This window comes from Aricia agestis, chromosome 4, assembly GCF_905147365.1.
Source record: "Aricia agestis chromosome 4, ilAriAges1.1, whole genome shotgun sequence".
NCBI lineage: Eukaryota > Metazoa > Arthropoda > Insecta > Lepidoptera > Lycaenidae > Aricia > Aricia agestis.
This window is the reverse complement of record NC_056409.1, coordinates 5285320-5309163: the sequence shown is the minus strand read 5'-3', so window position 1 is coordinate 5309163 and position 23844 is coordinate 5285320. Positions and strand designations below refer to the sequence as shown.

Here is a 23844-nt window from a genome sequence, read left to right as displayed (position 1 = left end):
CGACGTGGGGCGCGACGTGTTCGGAAGTCGTCCTCGGAACCTCCTGTAGACGACTCCAATCTACTTTAATAATTAAAATACAGAATGCTACTTTAAACTCATGGTAGAGCTACTGGTCTACGCATGGATCGACTTTCTTAGAACAGCGACACGAAATTTGCGGCATCATATAGTTTATAAATAAAATAACCGAAAATAAGACGTATAATATAACACATTATATTTATATTTGACACAAAGATCATTCTTAAATTTTAACTTAACAACAAAATTCAAAAACATCAAATTCAAAAATCTTTATTAGCTTAAGTATAATATGAAATTAGTACAGGTGAGCATTTCAATCCTCCAAACTAGGCGCAGCCTATCTTATGGAGGAATTTCTTGGATTACAACAAATATTGGTTGCAGCTTACAACTTACAAATAATAATATATTTAAAATAATATACATAATACATAATAATGAAGATTGAAGACGTGAGTAGAAGTGTCAACGGTCCCATAATGATCAATCCAAATTCTACTATTATCAGGCTCAAGACTTTACTACGACATGGGTGTAATACGACACGGAGTTACTTTCATAACTTACTCGACATGTAATATATTTATCATTATCACTGACAGATGGATTGATTAACAAGATTTTTTCACGGGAGATTAATTTTCGATCCTAAAAAAAAAAGAATTTATCAAACCACTTTAATATCTTATATCTTTAAACGAGCAATTCTTGTATATATATATATAATTGGAATCTCGGAATCGGCTCCAACGATTTTCATGAAATTTAGTATATAGGGGGTTTCGGGGGCGATAAATCGATCTAGCTAGGAATCATTTCTAGAAAATGTCATAACATATTTTATTCCACATAAAATCGTTGCAGAATGGTCACTTCACAGCGGTGGGTAGAGCGGGGGTGACGCGGGGCGACGCGTAGTGTCCATTAATAATTATTGTGGTGTCTCTTAGGAAAACTTTAGGAAGCTATTTCTTAACATTTTAGTACTGGGTCATCTATTGGGTGATTACTGATTATAAATGAGAAAAATACGTGTATTTTTATTTTTAAAAAGGATCAATACTTATATCGAAATTTGGCCGGAAGGTTTAATGGGCACTGTCCAAAAAAAATCACATTTAATTTTTTTTTCTAAATTAATATAAATTAAATAATTTTGAAATTCATTAGCTACTTTTTTCTAAATATTTTTTAAAGTTTCGCTCTTACGTCATCATCGGCGACCAATTGACCTCTGCAGTATGTTTTAAATTTCCTTTCAATCTTATTTATAATGGCTGGTTCGTCAAATGCAAGTTCTCATTATGTGAAAGCTGATACGAGAAGCTTACCAAAAGTTCGAAACGTAATGTTGGTCGAATTTATTTCTAATTTAACGCCATTGAAGGTCAAACAAAGGTTAAACATATTTGTTCAAAAATATAAGTAACTAATGGGTATTTTTTTAATTCCTCGAAATGTTTTTGTAATGAGCAAAAAAAAAAATGGACAATCCCCATTGCACCTAGTATCGTAATTCGGAAAATATACTAACCTTATACCACCGTACTTGGTCGATAAGCCGTAAAGGCTTATTACTGCATGGTACTGCACTTCGTATTCCTTCATGTAATGTGACATCTGGCCGTTTTACGTCGTTACGGCCCGGCGTTGGCTCTGGATACGCTAAAATCAAGCCATAAATTATACCAAAGTACTATCGAAAAAATTGATTCAAAAGCAGATGGCGGACTTACGTCATTTGGTCAGGTTATGTCGATGCAATGTTCGAGCGCTTACAGACTATTAACGGCACGCATCGACGGCAGTCGCTGGATTTTTTTGACACTGGTCGACAGCAGTTTACGACTGCCACAGTACCGTCGATGGCTAGTTTTGACATAACGCGACCAAATTACGTAGGTTCACCAGCTACCTACGTATAAATCAACTTCTATTCAATTTTATTAGCATTTTTTTTATTTCTAGATATAAGATTTTTTATTATCAGGGTGATAATCCCAAATTAATCATAGTCATCGTTAGGTATATGTATTGGTCGAAAAACAAAATTTTAAAAATTTTAGCTTTTTTTTCATATTTTATATCTTTTCTTTTTTTTATGAAATAAAGGGGCAAACGAGCAAACAGGTCACTTGATGGAAAGCAACTTCCGTCGCCCATGGACACTCGCAGCATCAGAAGAGCTGCAGGTGCGTTGCCGGCATTTTAAGAGGGAATAGGGGAGGGTAGGGAAGGGAAGGGATAGGGGAGGGTAGGGAAGGGAAGGGATAGGGGAGGGTAGGGAAGGGAAGGGATAGGGGAGGGTAGGGAAGGGAAGGGATAGGGGAGGGTAGGGAAGGGAAGGGATAGGGGAGGGTAGGGAAGGGAAGGGATAGGGGAGGGTAGGGAAGGGAAGGGATAGGGGAGGGTAGGGAAGGGAATAGGGTAGGGGATTGGGCCTCCGGTAAACTCACTCACTCGACGAAACACAACGCAAGCGCTGTTTCACGCCGGTTTTCTGTGAGAACGTGGTATTTCTCGTGGAATAAGGGAGGGTAGGGAAGGGAACAGGGTAGGGGATTGGGCCTCCGGTAAACTCATTCACTCGGCGAAACACAGCGCAAGCGCTGTTTCACGCCGGTTTTCTGCGAGAACGTGCTATTTCTCCGGTCGTGCCGGCCCATTCGCGCCGAAGCATGGCTCTCCCACGTACAATATCAGGAGTGCAAGGAATAAATTAATCTAAATAAATCGTCAGTGCAGGCAATAATACATGTTAGGCTGGCATACACACGTTTTCCGAATTCAATTAGATTTAGAATTCCGTGCGATTGCATTCGGATTTACGAATACGGAAAACAAATTCGGTAATCGAATACGGAAAACGTATGCTATCCATATAGTCGATTCATTTACGTAAAGGGGCGACCAACCCAAAATTGTCGATTTTATCATTCATTTTTATTCTTGAAAATAAGCCCTCAATAATTGTTTCATTTTCTAAACATAGATACTACATTATATTTCCAAGAATTTGATCTGAAGAAAACACGATATCTTAAAATTTTTCATTCAAATAGAATTTTTTCATATACATAATAATATTGCCGTAACCGTGCATTAAACTAAGTTATATTGTAACACATTATAAAAAATTCTTTCATTGAGACACTGACCTGGCGGAATTTTAAAATGTTGTACTTATATTTATCAAGTTATTAAGAAAATACTAACTTGCCGATGATTCCGCGTCGTCCTTTTTAACCCTTGCATATGAAAGACGGGCGTGAGTGTAAAGGGAGGAGGACAATGTTTGATTTTTTGCGTTAGTCGCCCTCTCAAAGAGGCTTTAGTATACTATTGCAATTTTTGAAGGCAAATTGAACTTAAAATATCGTACTTATATCTACTTTTTGAAACTTTGGAAAATACTATTTGTCTACACTTGTGTACGCCAATGAATAATAAAAGAAAATAAAACATTAAAAACCGAAATAAAACTATAGAAAAAAAACACTACGTCAATCAGCTGTCGCATGACCACCAAAATGCTTGCAGCTAACAAGCTGCTAGCATAATAATTATATACTCGTACAAAAAACATGTAACAAACATAGCTTGCTACATAATATATTAATCTGTGAACAAACATTAGAACATGAAGAGACACGATCTATGGCTTTGTGTAAACAAAGCTTAAGTGGGAATAACTTAAACATACAACTTGTTTTTTCTCTTGATATAGAGGTAGAGTTCGACAAGGCTGTTTATGAACGTGGCGAGAAAAGTAATTAACGCTTCTATCATACAAAAACGTCATTTTTGACAGTTCTCTTTTACCAGCAGCGCACATTGACTGACATTGACACATTCAATTAAAGCCTTGTCGAACTGTAACATGAACAGTGTATTTTTTTTAATTCGTATTATCTACTTACGAAGTATTGCTACATCCACGTAATGGGTGTCCTTACCAACCTCATTTTTAGCTTCACATAGATAAGAATCACTCATATTTGGAACAGGTTTGAGCAAAATAAGTGTTCCATCATTAGTTTCGGAAGGGTCTGTAATTAACAAGGTCACATTAAATTTTAAAATTTAATGACACATCACAATTGAAGACGTGAGTAGAAGAAAGCGTACTCTTTATCCGACATACACACCCTAAAATATTATCACTTATTATTATTTTTTTTTTTATGAAATAAGGGGGCAACCGAGCAAACGGGTCACCTGATGGAAAGCTACTTCTGTCGCCCATGGACACTCGTAGCATCAGAAGAGCTGCATGTGCGTTGCCGGCCTGTTAAGAGGGAATAGGGTAATAGGGGAGGGTAGGGAAGGGAAGGGAATAGGGGAGGGTAAGAAAGGGAATAGGGTAGGGGATTGGGCCTCCGATAAACTCACTCACTCGGCGAAACACAGCGCAAGCGCTGTTTCACGCCGGTTTTCTGTGAGAACGTGGTATTTATCCGGTCGAGCCAGCCCATTCGTGCCGAAGCATGGCTCTCCCACGTATATTTTAACTACTTAATTACTTAATTTTGTTTCACCTTGTAAATCCACAGACCACAGCCACTATGTCTATTGTGCCCATAAATTTAATATACCTAGCGGAATAGAGCAACAATCGTTTGACAAACGAAACCAAAATTGGTTTTCATCTGTGTGAAAAATATGTGTACGTATACACTTACACAAGCATGATTGAACATGAATTCTATTAGATTAAATTGTCAACGTGCGGCACATGCCGACTAGACGTCAAAAAAGAGTGCAGCTGTCATGTACCACACGTCTCTTTTTACCACGCAGTGTTACTGATAGTGACCTCTCTCTTGCTCAGGCCTTTGTTTCTCTATTCCGCTAGGTATATTAACTTTATGATTGTGCCACAGTCGCGTACAGAACCTTCTTTTTTTAAGTCTACGGGGTGCAACAATATTGTGTGTAATATTATTATGCAATTTCATTGATCGTTTGGGTTCAAAGCGCTTTTCCATTGAAAAGCATTATTGTACAATAAAATGAATTTTTAATGTTATTCAAGATTTACGGCCGTTCCCAATATTTGATCGAATTGACATAAAATATTATATGTCTCTAATGTCTAATGTGAGCTATTCCTATCTCTAGTAGGTAAGGCTTTAAAACCAGAGATAGATCAAATATTGGGAACGGCCGTTAGGGACCGCAATCAGTCTTTTTTATTAATAAGGGTATACTCACTAGCTACGTAATCACCATCTCTTATCCAAGTAAAACTCGGTTTGGGAATTATTCCACTCGCATTACATGGAATCATCAGCAAAGGATCACCCTCAATAGCGATATATTCAGATGTAGTCTTGTCTATTTGGGGTTTCTCTAATAAATGTAAAATAATATGGTAAATACGTTGTATATTGTATAATTATTGTCAAATACTATGAGTACTGTTAAGGTGACGCCGCGATAAAGTAAAAAAACCGTGTTGGATATGCTTTAGATTGCTTGCTTGCTTATGAGAGCAATGGAACAGCAAAAAATGAAAAGGGCGTAAGTGACAAAATCGTTTTTGTCGCGTAATTTAATAACCATAAATACCTTGTTATATAAGATATGGGCAAATTAAAGTGTATGCTTGAACCAATCTATGTACAAATTTTGGAAGCTTAAATCACTCTCCTCTGTTGACAAAATACGAATTTCTTTTTTTACAGAGGTCTTTTTGATTGATTATTCTGTGTTATGAAAGTGGACCAATCATGTTATGCTATGGGTAATTCAAAGACAAAGACATGATGAATACTGACAATGAACTTTAATTTCTTAGCTTTAGTTATTGCTGAGAAAAATCGATATCGCTACAACCAAATTATCAACGCGTCGCCTTAACATTGTGTTGTATATCCAAGCTGAAAATACAGGTCTAGGATCCAAACTTAGATCGACCTTCACCGAGGTGATTAGAGAATGAAAAATATTTATAAATAGATCAAGAATAGGTTGCCAAAAAAATCGTGAACAGACTATTTTTTATATTTTTTTCAAATATAATTGAAAAAATACTGTATTATTGCATCAATTTATAGTGTAAGTAATTTAAATCATATGCTGTAATGGCCATATAGATCTACATTAAATCAACAATGTATTTAAGGTACCTACTTGGATTAGGATTAATGCTGTATTTATTAAAATTGCTTCGAAAATTAGCCATCATTTGTCGTAAAAAGTAAATGACAAAAAATGTCATTGTAGGAATATCCATAAGCGAATAATAAAAACTAAGGAATCGTAACTCCCATACTATTACCGTTTTAAATTTGGTTCCTTTTGATCTGTCATGACTGTAACGTCAGCCTAGTACCGCTCAAGGTCACTTTATTGCAAATGTATTGAAATGTGTACCTAAGGTACACTTTTTTGACAATTATTGTGGAGCAAGTTTTTTGACGGAGTTACTTTTTCTTAGTTTTTATTATTCGTAGTCCATAAGAGATATATATATATATATATAATCGCGGAGTTTTCTGTAGACCTTTTCAATGTGTACAATGATAATTATACTTGGTACTTTATTTTGATAAATTTCGTAGGGTTCAGCCTGCGTTTGCAATGTAAGCGGAAAAATGTATTTAAATATTTACGACATCACAGTCATATTTAGAAACCCCAACAATAACAGTATTTCTCCACGATTTAATGAATGTTATTATACTTAAAACCTTCCTCTTGAATCACTCTATCTATTAAAGAAAACAGCATCAAAATCCGTTGAGTAGCTTTAAAGATTAAAAGGAACAAAGGGACACGAGGGAAAAAGCGACTTAGTTTTATAATATTATGTAGATAGCTGATATAGATTGTTACATTTTCCTCAAGTTTGCCATAATATAATACGATTACTTTCTAGAAATGATTCCTTACCAGGAACACTTTAATTGATGCAATAATACAGGGTGTTTGATGTAAAACATATGTTAAAAAATTTACTGTCATTTATAAAGAAATTTTATTAATCTAAATGATGTCATACCTTGAATTTCGACGGTATAAGTAAAATTACTTAAACTATAATCATTTTTAGCAGAGCATATGTAATAACCCCCATCAGTTCTTTTAGCTCGTTGTAGTTTATATTTTTTGTTTCTTCATTGCACACAGTAGACATGAAAACAAATTAGAGTATTAAACTCTCAAATTAATAGACAAAACTTTATGAGCAGAGGTAGGTATGCATATGTCGTAGGATGAATTGAAATCATCCTACGACATCGTAGGATGATTTGATAAATCGAATTTTCGCGAAAATTCTAGGGATTTCGCGAAAACACGGATTTATCAAATCATCCTACGACACATACAATAAACCGGGTGAGTTAATTAAGGTAGGCATTCACGAGCGATCCATATTATGACTCTCGCGCCATTGGCTCGACACTCCATGTCGCGCCGAGCCAAATTCATGGCATTCGCGAACACGCCAGCGAGCCGATCCATTTGATCAGTTTGAGTGTAGGCGTCGACAGCATCTGACGTGTTCTAAACGCAAACTAAAATCAAAATGCCGTCTTTGGCTCGCGAGTAACACCATTGAACGAGCGAGGCGTATAGCACGACGCGACGGTTCAGACCGACCGGACCGTTGGTTTTCTGCACTCACGAACACGCCCATCCATTTGGACCGACAGTGTTTTCACATTCATGGACGAATTTTGGATTGACAGCGTATCAAATAGATCGATGGATCGCTCGTGAATACCGGCTTTTAGAGGATTTTCCGTCCACGCTCGGATGTGGCCATGTAATTTGCCCGCATTTAAAATTTTATCTTTTCATAGATGTTTTATATATCCTATCATGAGGGCAAGATGCACGCGGCCAGGGGCATGTCGTTACCCATATGCGGACAAGGAGCTATACAACGAAACCTATGGGAGATCGCAGACGGCACACTTTTGTGTGATCGAGTCTGCGGCGCACATACAGTCGGCATGGCGCGGCCATGCAGACTGTATGTGCGCCGCAGACTCGATCACACAAAAAAAGTGCCGTCTGCGATCTCCCTTTTTGAGACTTTTTTCGTATCACTCTAACAAACGTAAAATGACGTTGTAAGATTAGGACGCGGCATCGCACGGTTTCATAGTAGATTTCCATTCCATATCCCGCACGGTTAACGGTTACGGGCAACTGACCACACGCATGACAGGAAAAGCGCCGTAAGGCAAACTGTCAAGAGTGTCTTCTTCCGTTACAACTTAACTATAAGCCCATTGAAATACAAGAAAACAGAAAATATGCAGCAGTATTTTTGCAGTTTCGATACTGTACGCATCAGCAGTCGATTATTATCTTTCAATGAATAAAAATCGATGTGTGAGGTGGTCAGTCACCTATTCACACGCAGTAAGTATTACATCTAGGCCGTGCAATAAGGCCGAGTGTACAACTTCCAAAGCTTGAATGCCATATTTCGTTAGCGTAGCGTGCGGATAGGCGACTGGCGCGAACTTGGGCATTTGAAATTTAATTTCGATCTTAGCTCGTTTTATGAAGTTGATCTACTGTTCTAGGCTTAGTTCGTTCGTCTTCGGACATAACCTTACTTTAGTTTAAGCGGTGACAGTCGTGAATTTTTATCCTTTGGAAGGTGGAACAACTCAACATCTGGCTTCGGGTATCCATTAGGTGCCGAACATGCTAAGCTTAGAGGTGTTCCCAACTCAATCTTGTAATAGGTCATCCTAGGCCGGGCAACTTCAGCTGGTTCTGAAATATTACCCTTTTAATAAGTCTGATTTAGACAAAAATATTTTATATTGTGTATTTTTTTTTTATATTAAGGGGGCAAACGAGCAAACAGGTCACTACCGTCGCCCATGGGCATTGGCACTCAAAAATTAGAAGAGATTCAGGTGCGTTTGCCGGCCTTTGAAGCGGGAATACGCTCTCTTTTTGTAGGTTTGCAGGTCGTATTGTTCCGTATCGTCGTATTGTTGAAAAATTGTTGCAGAGCTTTTCGTATTAAATGATTTATGACACCTTTCTTATCCAATACGATCTAATTTTTATTTCTCAAATAATTCTGTTAAAAAAAAGAATGCCTACCGTATACATTCACATGAAATGTTATTTTATCTTCTCCTACGGAGTTTGTGGCTTGACAAGTGTAGTTACCTGTGTCGAAAATTGTGGCTTTGAACCTGTAAAAAATAAAAAATTAATTAACTTATTACAAATTGATTTAAGATTTTTTTTTCAAAGGTTTCATAAACATAAAAAAAAACACAAACCTTAATTTGTGATCTCTAAACATCTGTACTTTGGATCCACTCTCAATATATTCAGAATTATTCAACCATCTGACTTCCGGTTTTGGAAAGCCTGTAACTAGACATTCTAAGTCTACCACTTTTTGCGCAGGAATATTTACATCTTTACCTGCATTCTTGATTGTTGGTTTTACTAAAAATATATGTATTTTTTAATCATCCAGTCAAAAATAGGAAAAAAATATTAATCTATATAAATCCATACTAATATTATAAATGCGAAAGTTTGTCTGTCTGTCTGTCTGTTACCTCTTCACGCCCAAACCGCTGAACCGATTTAGCTGAAATTTGGCACAGAGATACTTTGAGTCCCGGGAAAGGACATAGGATACTTTTTATCCCAGAAAATGTACGGTTACCGCGCCATTAACTCTTCATCATCAACGGAGTTTGATGATGAAGGTGCAAGGGGGGGGGGGGGGGGGGGCAAATCACCCAGGTTCTGGGCCAGAGGGGGCAAATCAGATTTTTCATAAGCTAGGTGTTTATAAAGAATAAAAAAATTATAATTTTTAGTTGTAAAAATATTGTATTGCAAGCAAATGGCAAAAATTCGTTCTTAATTTTTAATTTTTATAGATAAAAGTACTAGATAATATACTTAGTAGGAACGTCAACATGATCCAGGGGGGGGGGGGGGGGGGGCAGCTGCCCCCCTGCCCCCCCCCCCCCCCCTGGTCATCTAATAAATTATAAAGAAGTTTATTATTATAGTTTAGACACTGTATAACGATATTCCGTAATATTTATACACATCAATACTTGCACTTACCATGTATTTCTACATACACCTTTTTTTTATAGTGACCATAGTTATTAGTCGCTTTGCAAACAAAAATCTCATGGTCAGATACCTCTGCTGGAAACCTGCAAAATATTTGAAAATAACTCAAAATATATTAATATAAAAGGTGACGCACGTCACTCCGTTGCACCAATATTGATTTAAGGGGGCGTCCACAAATTACGTGAGGTGTTTAAGGCGGAGGGGGTCCAATCAAATCTCATCTAATCTTACGTTAAGAGGAGGGGGGGGGGGGTCTCAGCAAATCTAATGTTGTTTTGTCATTGTTACAAAAAATATACTTACTTAGTGACTGTAGTTACTGACGGAGGAGTAAGGTACCTAACTAACATTGTGACACGAGAATTTTATTTATTTCGTTTTGGTAGTATAAGGGTTGATTCAGACCGCATCGCGATGCGTGGATTTTTTTCTATATTTATATGGATTTGACAGATTCGCAGGACGTCTTACGCAATTGAAATCTGTCAAATCCATACAAATTTATGCTGAGCCGCGCCTCGGCTCGCCTTTTTGCGTTGCGGTCTGAATTGACCCTTAGGCTGGCTGGTTTCGTTGGTCGGTACCTACAATAAGCTTGCTTGTTAGTTGTTACCACTGCAAATACATGATACAAAAATAAACCACATACAGAATTGTTCATAGGAAACACATACTATTTTTCTGTGTATAAGGAAAATATTATATTAATACTTGCTGTCCCGGCAAACGTTTCTTTGCCATATAAAGTATTTCACCCGTATTATTTTATTGAAGTAACTAAATAAGTATGTCACCATGGCAACGTCCATCGCTATCCCGTCGCACAAACGATAGTCGCCGTCAGTCTCGAGTTGTAATAATTTACTATTATTTATTCAACAAATGCACTTATCAATATAATAAATACCCAGTAGCCGATTCTCAGACCCACTGAATATGCATATAAAATTTGGTTAAAATCAGTAAAGCCGTTTCGGAGAAGTACGCGGCCTAACATTGTGACACGAGAATTTTATATATAAGATTATCTGGTCTCTGGAATTGTGAAAAAATCTACCTAACATAATATGTGTAAAGTTATCTTTCTTTTCTTTATGATACCTATTATTTGTAGAGTTTACACGGGAAGTGCTTAGCTGCAGTGCCGTAAACAGCCTTTTTTGCGCCCTGTGCGAGCTTCTACAACTGGATCCTTGTTTTTTTTTTAGATATTATTAATATGTACCTGGGTATATGTATTGTATTTTTGGAATCGAGCACTAGGAGCGCAGCGGGAACTTATCGGGAGCTAACCGAAAAAATAATAGTCCTGAATCCTGCCTGGTCAGGCCATTCTTGCGCCCCCCCAGAGTCTACGCCCTGTGCCTGGGCACCGGTGGTACCGCCCTATTTACGGCGCTGCTTAGCTGTTGGACCATGACGTCATGCATGGCCTAATTATGATCGTAAATCGTAATATACTGTATAATATCGCGGGCTTCAAGCCAAAAAGGGCGTATAAAAAGTAAAAAAGTACTTTCATAGACACATGCCAATTTTCAGTTGTAGAGATCTATTTTTTTCTTAAAAAGTGTCTTTTTATACGCCCCTCTAGCTTGAAACCAGCGTAAGGTAAGTACTTTAATGTTTAAGTATACCTTAGTGTATGACCCTCGAGAATCTGGTATTTACTGCCGTTGCTTATTTTAATATTTTTTCTAAACCATTCAACTGAAGGTGGCGGATATCCTTTGATAACATTACATGGAATTTTTGTCACTCTTCCTTTCAAAGTAAATACATATTTATTCGAATTTTCTATAAACGGCCGTTCTAAAAAGCAACATAATAAATTTGTTTTACAATAATAAATTAAAATAAAGAAATTTGAATTGCTGAGTAAGTTTATAATCACAAATCTTTTATTCTCATGGATGTCGATATGTTTATCATATTTATTATTGGACCAGTATCGATAATAATTTATGAAACAAAAAAAAATCGTTAAATAAATCCTATTTTAAAAATCGCAACTCTAAGGCTTCTTACAAACGAATGGCACTTGTCGACGCGTGACTTTGACCAGTGCCGTTCGTCTGTAAGAAGCCTAATATTCGCGCACAAAGAGTTAGGTCATAGGTGCCATCGACTGGTTATATATACAATTGATATCGAAGAAAAACCTGGCAAAATATTAAGCGTTTTTTTAAGTGATTAAGCTATTTATGCATTTTTATAGAAAAAATGCTTTACCTTAATCACTTATTTATAATGATTACTGGCCCCATATTAATTATATAATAATTTATTTATAAAAACTAGTTAAATAAAGACGTATACAACAATAATAGCACTTACCATAAACAGTAACATTTGTATGTTTTTTATATTGGCCAGCATTATTTTTTGCTACGCAGGTAAAAACCTCGTTGCCAGATACTTCTGCTTGAAACCTGCGAAAATTCATAAATAAATCAAAATCAAATTTAATTTTTGATAATATTTTTAGTACCAGGAATTTAAATCGAATAGAACTGAAAATAACAATTTGAGACCAACAAAAAAAAACAATGGGCATATCAGATAAACTCTACCTAGCAGTTTAAGTTAATGTAAAATTACTTATTAGTCTTAGTTAGGCTAGATTTTAATATTATAAAATACTTATACAGGTATTTTGTGTAAAAAAAAGATGAAAGGCCATGAAAGGCTGAACATTTTATTGTGGGACGTAAAATCTAGCAACGTAAGGAATAATTTCTCTAAAGTAACCGTATGTGATAAGATACATACTTTTCATTTTTTTAAGTCGGTGAATTTTTGGGTCTCGTGCCGACTACTTAATTATGAAGATTATGTATAGAAATAGTTGAGGTAATAATAGGCTAATAATTCTAACAAAATATCCATATAAATTTAGAAATGCATCTACGCGTCGCGTTGCAGTCTGAATCAACCTCAAGAGCCAGATACACGGCACGTTGCGTCAGTGTTGCGTCGACGCATCGCTGCCGATGCGTTGTTTTACATACAAACAACCATGGGCGTACCGAGGGGGGAGGGGGGGGGCAGATGCCCCCCCCTGGATCATGTTGACATCCCTACTAAGTATATTATCTAGTACTTTCATCTATAAAAATTAAAAATAATAAAACGAATTTTAGCCATTTGTTTGCAATACAATATTCTTACAACTATAATTATTAATTTTTTATTCTTTATAAACACCTACCCAGAACCTGGGTACGCCCATGCAAACAACCAAGGTGTTTACACGGCGCGCTGGGTCCTCGCAACGCACACATGACGGACAGCAGCCTCCGATTAATGTTAAGATTACCTTAGTGTATAATCCTCGAGAATTTGGTATTTTCTGCCGTTGCTTATTTTAATATTTTTTCTAAACCATTCAACTGAAGGTGGTGGATATCCTTCAATAACATTACAAGGAATTTCTATCATACTTCCTTCTAAACTAGATACATTTATCTTTGTATCTTCTATATGCGGTGGTTCTGTAAATAATAGATTTTTGTAATTTCACTGTATATTGTTATGTCCGAAAAAAATACAGGAAATTGCGAGACTTTATGAAAAAAACAATTAAAATAAAACAAAAATATATAAATAAAATAAAATAAAAATATATTAAATATATTAATAATTATTATTTTTAACAAAAAATTTAACCCGACTTCCAAGGAAAAAACATCTTAAAAGGTATTCTTAAAAGGACCTAAAAAGTATGAAATAATTTTTATTCTTCTTATGTATTGTGTATTTGCAACTAACTCTTCGTCTTTCAGATGTATGCGTTTTCTGCGTAAGTTCATTATTGTCGGCATTATAATATTTTATTATATAACTGACACATTACTTACTTTCAATTATTGTAATTTTTGCATAAGCTTTAGCATTTCCTATTGTGTTTTTAGCTATACAATAATACGTTGCACTATTGCTCTCTTTTATTTGTAAAACACTCTTATAATGACCTGTTAAATCTACAGTAACTACTTCAGTTTCAAACTTGTCTCCTTTATCTTTTTCCCAGACGATTTCAGGCTTAGGGTAAGCTTCAACACTACATTTAAAAGTAACCAGTGTATTTGGTTCAGCGACGATTTCTGTGTCACCTATTATAGTTACTTTAGGTGATTTGTCGGTAATCTTTCCTGAAATATAATAACTTTGTGAGTTGTGACTGCCCAAATATACTGTATATGTCCATAGTTATGCACATTCAATATCTTGACTAACGTACGTATACGTAATTAGAAATTATTATTTAATTTTTACCAAAACTTTTTTTAAGTTCGATAAACGTCTTTCCAAGTCGAGCTACTTTTTCCTTTGCTTTTGTTTGTCCATGCACCTAAAAATATAGATTAAAATTGTGTTACCTTGTTTAAAAATGTACAGATTTTAATACAAGAATAACAAAAACTATTTCAATATAACATGCACAAATCAAAACAAGCACAAATAATTCTTACTTTTATCTTGAACATTTTGTCTGGTATATTAATTTTTTCAGTCACATAGAACTGCTTTTCATCATCAACTAACACCAGTGCTATTGCTGTCTGTATTATCGTGTTATTCACATCAATAAGCTCTATCATATCTAATTTAACATATTCTCTCTTTGGATTTTCAAGAGCAATGGCCAGAAATGTTTTGTCTCCTGGAAATGTGTTTTTTTTTCACTATACATTTAGAAATTATTTGATTGACATACACACTCACACCCATACAAATTTTTGCATACTCAGGCAGACTTAAGGCCTAACCTTAGGCATTGCGAAATATTTCTTTACGATATCAGATTCGGCTGAAATATTAAAACCTATCAGAAAGTAATAAAAAAACTAAAAACTTGAAACTGCCGACCAGAAAGCGGCAGTGTGGACGTTTCTTCTAGTGAGCTAGGCTTATCTTCCGAAAATCCGTGCACAAATGATATAGAGGTAGTGCCCTTCACAGCCATGTAGGTACGTAAACCATCATGACTACAATCCAATTTTGCTTTGTAAGGTCCAGGTTTCACATCATGTAATTTTACTATCTGAAGCAAATAAAATTTTATTAATAATAATATGTATATTATATCATTATTATAATAATAATAAAAATAAAGGTAATGTATAATTTTTTCGATATTATGGTCTGAAACAGTATCGCATCATAATATCGACTACAGGCTACATACAGGCTTCATAATATCGACTAATGCTTCTCGGTGTCGTTAATTAATAAGGTTTAAAAACATTCTTGTTGTAGACTCGTTGTTTCTTATTTTTCACAAACAGACGAGCGTTAGCAGAGACGCGAATTTTTTATATCTTTTTTGTCGCAATTGTTGTTAGATGGTTTTTAATTTAAAAGGATTTTTATTTTTTTAATTAAGCCTGTGGCTCTCTCCTCTCCCTAAACTCTGCCATAGTTAAAAAAATATCTAAATCAGCTAATCATGGACTTCCTAGACTAGGAAGTCCATGATTAGATTTAGATATCCTACTCTTATGGCATGATGTATGTGATATTATGTCCTATGTACTGACTGGGTTTTATACTCACCATAATATATTTTGAATTCATGATAATGTCGTATTTAACAACATTATTTCCTGAATCCAAAACATGTAGCGACATACTCGGAGCCATTTTAATCGACTCAATAACTTCCCCAATTTTCGAGGCCGAAATCATAATATTGCTCGTTTTGCTGTCGACGTCGAACTGAAAAAATGGAAGTTTGTAATTTTTGTTGTAATAAATTGTTTTAGTCTTTAGATAAGCGAGTCTAATGCTAAGTACTCACATACGGTTTTACTCGATCGAGCAATAACGTCGAGCAAAACCCGCGGCTCGGGATTTCGTCCACACATTCAGCATTGCTCGATGGTTTTATTCTAAATCGATAAAATTAATTCCATCGAGCTGGCTCGATGCGAGCCTTCGAGCTGTGAGTTTTGCGGTCCACACAGTAATTATTACTCGATTTGGAGTAAAACTATCGAGCAAAACCGCATGTGAGTACTCATAGCATTAAAGTACCACGTTTTGTAATCTGATGTTATGCAAGGTTTATGAGTACAATAATGGACATTGGATACCTTACAATCTGGGGATATCCTCATAGAGTTGGTTTCCAATGTACCGGATAGATGTCAATAATAGGCTAATTAAACATACAGTTTCAAGTCTCAATTGAATTGCTCTAAATTCTAATATTTTAGATTTTATTGATAACTAAAATACACCGATTTGACACACTCTCGAATTATAAAGTTATTTATTTGCTCAAATTGCATAAGTTTAGTTATAATTTTTACATGATACATAAAGTTCAGACTGTATATGTACACATTTAATGTTTTGCTGATACTTAAAATAGGACAAACCTGTGCTCTAAGTATCAGCTAACAATCACACTGATGATCATCAAAATGTTTAATTGTTTAGCTACTTCCTGAAGTGCTAGAAAGCTGAAATTTGGTATGTAATGTAAGTTTAGTATACAACCAACAAAATACTCGTATTCATCAACTTATAACTTTTGCACTAGACTTTCACTAATTTTATGAATTAGGACATAAGAGTAAGAGTTTACACGGAAGTCGGGACTGTACACAGTAACTAAAAAACCTAATAATAAGTACTCATAAGAATCAACTTACAAAAAGTAAATCCCATAAAAAAATCCATGAAAAATGTGATGGAGAGTTAAGGTCTTACCCTGTGAAAAAGATATCAGATCTCATGTAGAGCCAAGCTTCTGTATCTACATGGCCTAACTCTACTGGCCCTAACTTAAACAAGATATTGTAGACATTAGTTAGTAGTAAATAAAATAAAATTAGTAAATAATATATAGGCTCAGCTGTTTAGTTACGAACTTCAGATCAAAAACTAAATATTCGCATTACCTCCACGACATACTACATATTTACTAATATCATGTAGAATTTGTGTAAGTCAGGGTCAGTAGAGTTACACCGTGTAGATTCAGAAACTTGGCTCTTCATGAGGATCTCATATCTTTTTCACTGGGTAAACCTTATGTGGTCATCTTGGCAACATTTTACATGAAATGGTTTGGTGGGATTTTTGAATAATATAAAGACATTTTTCTATGTTTTAGTTTTATAATTATAAATTACCTTAATATATTAAATATTATTAACTTTATACTTACAGATAATAAAATAGGGCAGTCGGTGGCAAGGCGGTCAGCTAACAAATATTTTTCACTTTTTATTGATTCGGAAATGTAATGTATGACCTAAACAGGAACGGTACAAAATTTAGTGATGAATTGTATAATGAGCTTTACAGACAGGAAAATTAAAAAATCGACGATACGATGACTCGAACTGTATTAACAAAATTAAAAAAAAAAAAAATGTGGTAATATAATATAGGCACCTTATCGATGTTGGACTTGCTCAAGTGAAAGACTTGCCCCGATGTCGCCTCAGCTAGCTTATAGTACGCTACATACTCCTCGCTTGTCAAACTGGTGTCAGGGCAGATCCCAGTCAATAGGAATGTAACCTTAAATCCAATATAATCAGCAAATCAAAAATCAAACCAAAATTTATTGCTATGAGACCTAAACCACCTAAACAGACTCATGTCCCTGCATGAACTATTGTTAGCGTTATTCAATAAATGCATGCAGTTAATACTTCGATCACAGTTTCCAGGAAATGCTATTGTATTCTATTGTTGTCGCGATCACCGGTGCTCTTTTTAGCCCGATCGGTCCAGTGCTTTGGGCTATGCGTTGATAGATCACCATGTCAGTCAGTCACCTTTGAGTTTAATTTATATATATATAGATGTACCTGTAACGTTGATGAGTAATGCGACCTCACATCTCTTAGTCTAATTAAAAGAATAAAGTTTTTACCTGTTACTGTTGAATTACCTGAATTGATTTCTTTAGACTGAGACTTTTGACTTCTTCAAACTTATAATAATCTTTTGCAGCGGCGTCAGTGAACACGTATATAACTGAATTGCTCGGACAAGCGTTCAAGGCGTTCAGAATACCCAGCATAGCCATTTCCGGACAATCTGGGTTTTCTATTAGATTTATGTTTGTAGACAAATATTTTTTGAATTGTTGTGAATAGTTTGTTATAATTCTAACTTCACTGGCTTAAACAATAAATATTTACTTACCAAAAAATCTATAGTAACAAATATCTCAATAAATAATAATCACATTACTGATATACTTACAGGGATCATTAAACGTCACTAAAACATAATTGTTAAATTTGCTTTCGTCACTTTCAAACACTGCTTCAAACACTTGTTCTGTTTGCATTTTCACTTGTTCGATTTCGTCGTTCATTGAATAGGAATCATCAATGACAAATGCTACACTTCTTTCTCCATGTGCGTTAATAAATAACAATGTTAAAATTACAATGACTATCTCGAAATTTATTTTCATGTTCAAGTTACGGTATATCTCAGAATCAGAGTCAGAATTATGTATGTTATACAGACGCGGGCTGACAATACTGGACATGGAAGCTACTCGTAACTCGTATTTTTGTTTAGTTACAGTTATCGTCAGTTTGATAGTGGGGTTTCACCAATTATAGTTGATAAGCTCATTGCTGCGAGAGTAGGGGCCTGTGATTGAGACCTTTCTTACATTTTTCATTGAGACTGGGTTTTAGATACAAAGTGTTCTTGAACGAAAGTACTTCAGTCAGCCCGCGTTAGTTGATCATTTGTGATGTTTTATTCTTCACTTATTGCTGATGACTTTACCGCCATCCTTCGATTGAATGACCGCGCTTGATGGTAGGTATGCCGCAGTCTTCTGGTTGATACTGCTATTTGATTGAAGGAATAGGGAATTCATTGAATGAAACCATTTAGTTTACAATTAAATACTTCACGAGTTGGCCTTTAATTTAGACGTTAAACGTTACAGTCAACGACTTGACGTTTGCCTTTAATAATTAAATTAAATGGTTTCATTCAATGAATGCGCTAGTCATTCCATCAAATAGCAGATTTAACCAGATGACTGGGACAGATCTGGATCAGATCCCACACTCACATGAGATAGAACCACCATCGAGCGGGCGGTGAGTCGTCACAACTCACATCCCTAGTTTCCTACACATCATGTAAGCTTACAGTCACCACTCATGAGTCATGACTCATGAATCACGATACTTACTCATGGTAATTTGTTACTTTTGTCTATTGCAATTTTTGTCTGTTGCTTTTACAATTAGTGGTTCAGTGCATCAAACCCTTTAGGAAGCCCTGAATTACAATAACGATCTATATAATATATAAAAGTCAAACGTGACTGCCTCGGTGATCTATCAACGCACAGCCCAAACCACTGGACAGATTGGGCTGAAAGGCATGCAGGTATACGTTGTCTTATTTTCCAGTTCTGAGGTTATGACGTAGGCATCCGCTAAAAAAGATTTTGATCAATTCTACCCCCAAGGGGTTAGAATTTCTAACGTCTCGACCGGAGAAATACCACGGGCTCACAGAAAACTGGCGTGAAACAGCGCTTGCGCTGTGTTTCGCCGAGTGAGTGAGTTTACCGGAGGCCCAATCCCCTACCCTATTCCCTTCCCTACCCTTCTTTATTCCCTTCCTTACCCTTCCCTATTTTCTCTTAAAAGGCCGGCAACGCCCCTGCAGCTCTTCTGATGCTGCGAGTGTCCATGGGCGATGGAAGTTGCTTTCCATCAGGTGACCCGTTTGCTCGTTTGCCCCCTTATTTCATAAAAAAAAAAACACGGGCTCACAGAAAACCGGCGTGAAACAGCGCTTGCGCTGTGTTTCGCCGAGTGAGTGAGTTTACCGGGCCCAATCCCCTACCCTATTCACTTCCCTACCCTTCTTTATTCCTTTCCTTACCCTTCCCTATTCTCTCTCTTTTGCAAGATGCTGCAAGTGTCCATGGGCGACTGAAGTTGCTTTCCATCAGGTGACCCGTTTGCTCGTTTGCCCCCTTTTTACATAAAAAATAAATAGGGGATGAAAGTTTGTACATATATAATAATACGTACCCTACTTCTTAACGCGAGCGAATCCGCAGGCAAAAGCTAGTGATATTATATATTTATCGGGGTAATGACTAATGGCTGGTTTTTTTTAGATAATAAATAATAATTAATTTAACGCAGTTTGAGTTCATCTAAGGTCGTGAACTCGTAAGTTGTGCGATTTTTTATCACCGGAAACGTTTTAATAGCTATTTTTTATTGTGTTGTGATTTATAACGTTGTGAGTAATTTATTTTTTTATCCTTTTGTAAATCATTGCACTTATCGATAAAGACATACAAATCCCACCAAAACATAAATGTTAAAAAACGGCCAAGTGCCAGTTGGACTCGCGCACGAAGGATTCCGCACAATTATAGAGCAAAAATAGTAAAAAAATGTGATTTTTGTATGAGAACTCCCCTTAATTATTAATTTTATTTAATTTTCGTTATTAATTATTAAAATATAAATACAATCAATGCCATGATGAAAAACGCAAGTACCAATCTGTTGTCATCATCGGTACCGAGCAAAAAATGTTTGAAAATTCACATTTGTTGTATGGAGGCCCCCCTTCAACTCATGGTAGAGCTACTGGTCTACGCATGGATCGACTTTCTTAGAACAGCGACACGAAATTTGCGGGATAATCTAGTTTATAAATAAAATAACCGAAAATAAGACGTATAATATAACATATAATATAATAATATAACACATTATATTTATATTTGACACATACTTACATTTTAACATAACAACAAAATTCAAAAACATCAAATTCAAAAATCTTTATTAGCTTAAGTATAATATGAAATTAGTACAGGTCCCATAATGATCAATCCAAATTCTACTATTATCAGGCTCAAGACTTTACTACGACATGGGTGTAATACGACACGGAGTTACTTTCATAACTTACTCGACATGTAATATATTTATCACTAGCTGTCCCGGCAAACGTTGTTTTGGCATAAAATTATTTTTCCTATTTTCCTGCTTTTCTCTTGAAGGTTTTTCTGATTTTTTTTTCTATAGACCTCACGGAGCCCGAGACCTTTCCAACCAATGCAAAACCGTGGAAATCGGTTCGTGCGTTCTGGAGTTATAGCGCCAGGAAGGAAAATCGAAGGAAAATATCGTGATTCTAGTGTTTCGCCATAAAGCAGGGAGCACAATGGCTCTGGTGACGGAACCAATAATGGCAATCTTAGGTATTATTTTCGGTTAATAAAAAATTTTCGAAAATTAATGTCTAAAACAAAGAAATATAACAGTACCTGAACTTTGTAGACATTTTACAAAAAATAAATACACTCCCGGGGGAGGCAACATGTGCGCAATAATCAAATCAATCAAAACCTATTTTTAAAATGCTTCATAAAAATAAACATAATCAATAAGTAATAAAATAAGTCTTGAATTATAAAAATTCCCGGTGACTCTGCTGGTAATTTTCGCCGGTAAATTTGTCATGACCTTCTTCGCCCTTTGACTCCTGCAAGATAACGTCTCGTACTTTATCGTCTAGTCTTGCCGGTTCAGCCAGCTTCCGACGTAGTGTGCTGTGTGGCGGTCCGGCCGACGTTCAAATGTATCGTATCAGAAATTTCGGACAATGTGCGGCCGGGCTAAAGGTCTCAGCAACCAGGCCATAAGCTCCAAAAAAAAATAGTTGTTACACTATTTGACAGGATTGGACAACAAATGTTTGACATGTAATAAACAAATCAGCATCTATTGAAGTATTCATTAATCATTACACATATCGAGTTTTCATTGTTTTTAAGATGTATTCTGCTATTCGGGACGGAAACAAATCCAACAAATCAAAAACCATGGCAATTGGTCCAGCCGTTCTCGAGTTATAAGTGTTGTAACAAACACGACTTTCTTTTATATATATATAGATATATAGATATAGATTATAGATTATCACTGACAGATAGATTGATTAACAAGATTTTTTCACGGGAGATTAATTTTCGATCCTAAAAAAAAAAGAATTTATCAAGGCAGAGTCTATAGATAAGCATAATGTTTGTATTGAACTTGGCTCTTCTTTTTAACCGACTTCCAAAAAACGAGGAGGTTATATGTTCGGCTGTGGATATTTTTAGGGTTCCGTACCTCAAAAGGAAAAAACGGAACCCTTATAGGATCACTTTGTTGTCCGTCTGTCCGTCTGTCAAGACCCTTTTTCTCAGGAACGCGTGGAGGCATGAAGCTGAAATTTATATCAATTACTCAGGTCTACTGTCCCTTGAAGCTGTGAAAAAATCAAACTTCTAAGCCAACGCAATCAAAAGATACAGCCGTTTATGCCGCAAATTTTCGACACTTGCAAGGGAATCAAAACCTACAGGGTGCTTCCCGTGAACTCAGAATCTTGAAATTTGGTACGAAGCAACGTCTTATAGCATAGATAAAGGAAAAATTACGAAAACCATAAATTTTTAGTTACATCACATAATATATTTTTTTTTAATAATTTTAAACTTACTACCCATTTCCTCATAAACGCGTAGAGGTATTAAATTGAAATTCATACTAAATACTCAGGTCTATAATACCTTTAAGCTGTCGGAACCCTCGGTGCGCGAGTCCGACTCGCACTTGGCCGGTTTTTTTATTTTTTTTACATTTATATTTTTGGTGGGATATCATTACTTTTTGTAAAGAAAACTGTTCGAGCAAGTGTAGACACCTAAATATTCGACTATATTCAATCGCAAGCCGAACCTTACCTGTTTCACCACTTCTTAATAAGTATCGGATATGCTATCTGTGGCGTAATGATTAATAAAGATAGGCACGCCCACTGAGAGTGGGGAAAATATTAAGGAATGAAATGAAAACCCGACATTCGCTTCTTCATCATTCACCAGCCGGAGTGGTAGTGGTTAGTAATACAGTATTCTGCGTTTAATTTACTCGCCCTACAAGAGTGAACAAATTCTACAGTGGCGACGCTGCCGGTGCTTTTAGCAAAGGTAAAGTGAAAATAATCTTCACACTTTAAATTTTCCTCTTGTGATGTCAACCTGACACTGTCTAAGAAATTCTGCAGCGACCGAAACAGGTGGAAATCTGAAGGTGCAACTATGACATTCTATTATAAAGGTGCAAGGTCAGGTCTATACGGCGGATGCATTAACACCTCCTAGCCAAACTCCCGTAATTTTTGCTGAGTGGCTAATTTTTTTATGAAATAAGGGCCAAACGAGCAAACGGGTCACCTGATGGAAAGCAACTTCCGTCGCCCATGGAGACTCGCAGAATCAGAACTGCAGGTGCGTTGCTGGCCTTTTAAGAAGGAATAGGCAAATAGGGTAGGGGAGGGTAGGGAAGGGAAGGGAATAGGGGAGAGAAGGGAATAATGGAGGGTAGGGAAGGGAATAGGGTAGGGGATTGGGCCTCCGGTGAGGATGTTGCTTGAGAAGATGTGCGATGTCTAGCGTTATCATTGTAAAAAACCACACCCTTCTGTTGATAAATTCTGGGCGCTTTTTCTCAACATCTTGCTTTAATCTCATCAGTTGTTCGCAGTCCAGTTCAGAACCGATGGTCCTGTCTGGCGGAAACAGCTCATAATGTATAATGCCCTTCCAAGCCCACTACACACATGCTTGTTGCGAGTTAACCCGGGTTGCGCCACAGTCTCTGAAGCCTTTGATGCGTGTGACCTTTGACCATG

The 23844-nt window shown here is 36.2% G+C and overlaps 1 protein-coding gene across 1 annotated transcript; it reads right to left on the bottom strand.

Annotated features, from left to right (window-relative positions):
• Positions 1-492: 492 nt before the first annotated feature.
• On the bottom strand, positions 493-18585 carry LOC121726064 (hemicentin-1-like). Its single transcript, XM_042113290.1, has 18 exons — positions 18352-18585; positions 18035-18267; positions 17530-17658; positions 15679-15840; positions 14992-15166; positions 14595-14785; positions 14398-14473; positions 14094-14273; positions 13439-13613; positions 12457-12551; positions 9294-9465; positions 9109-9203; positions 8607-8769; positions 7034-7146; positions 5242-5379; positions 3948-4076; positions 1562-1692; positions 493-675 (listed from the first exon to the last, which is right to left on the bottom strand). The coding sequence occupies exons 1-18, from the start codon at positions 18566-18568 to the stop codon at positions 538-540; spliced, it is 2712 nt and encodes a 903-aa protein (XP_041969224.1). The 5' UTR covers positions 18569-18585; the 3' UTR covers positions 493-537.
• Positions 18586-23844: the final 5259 nt, after the last annotated feature.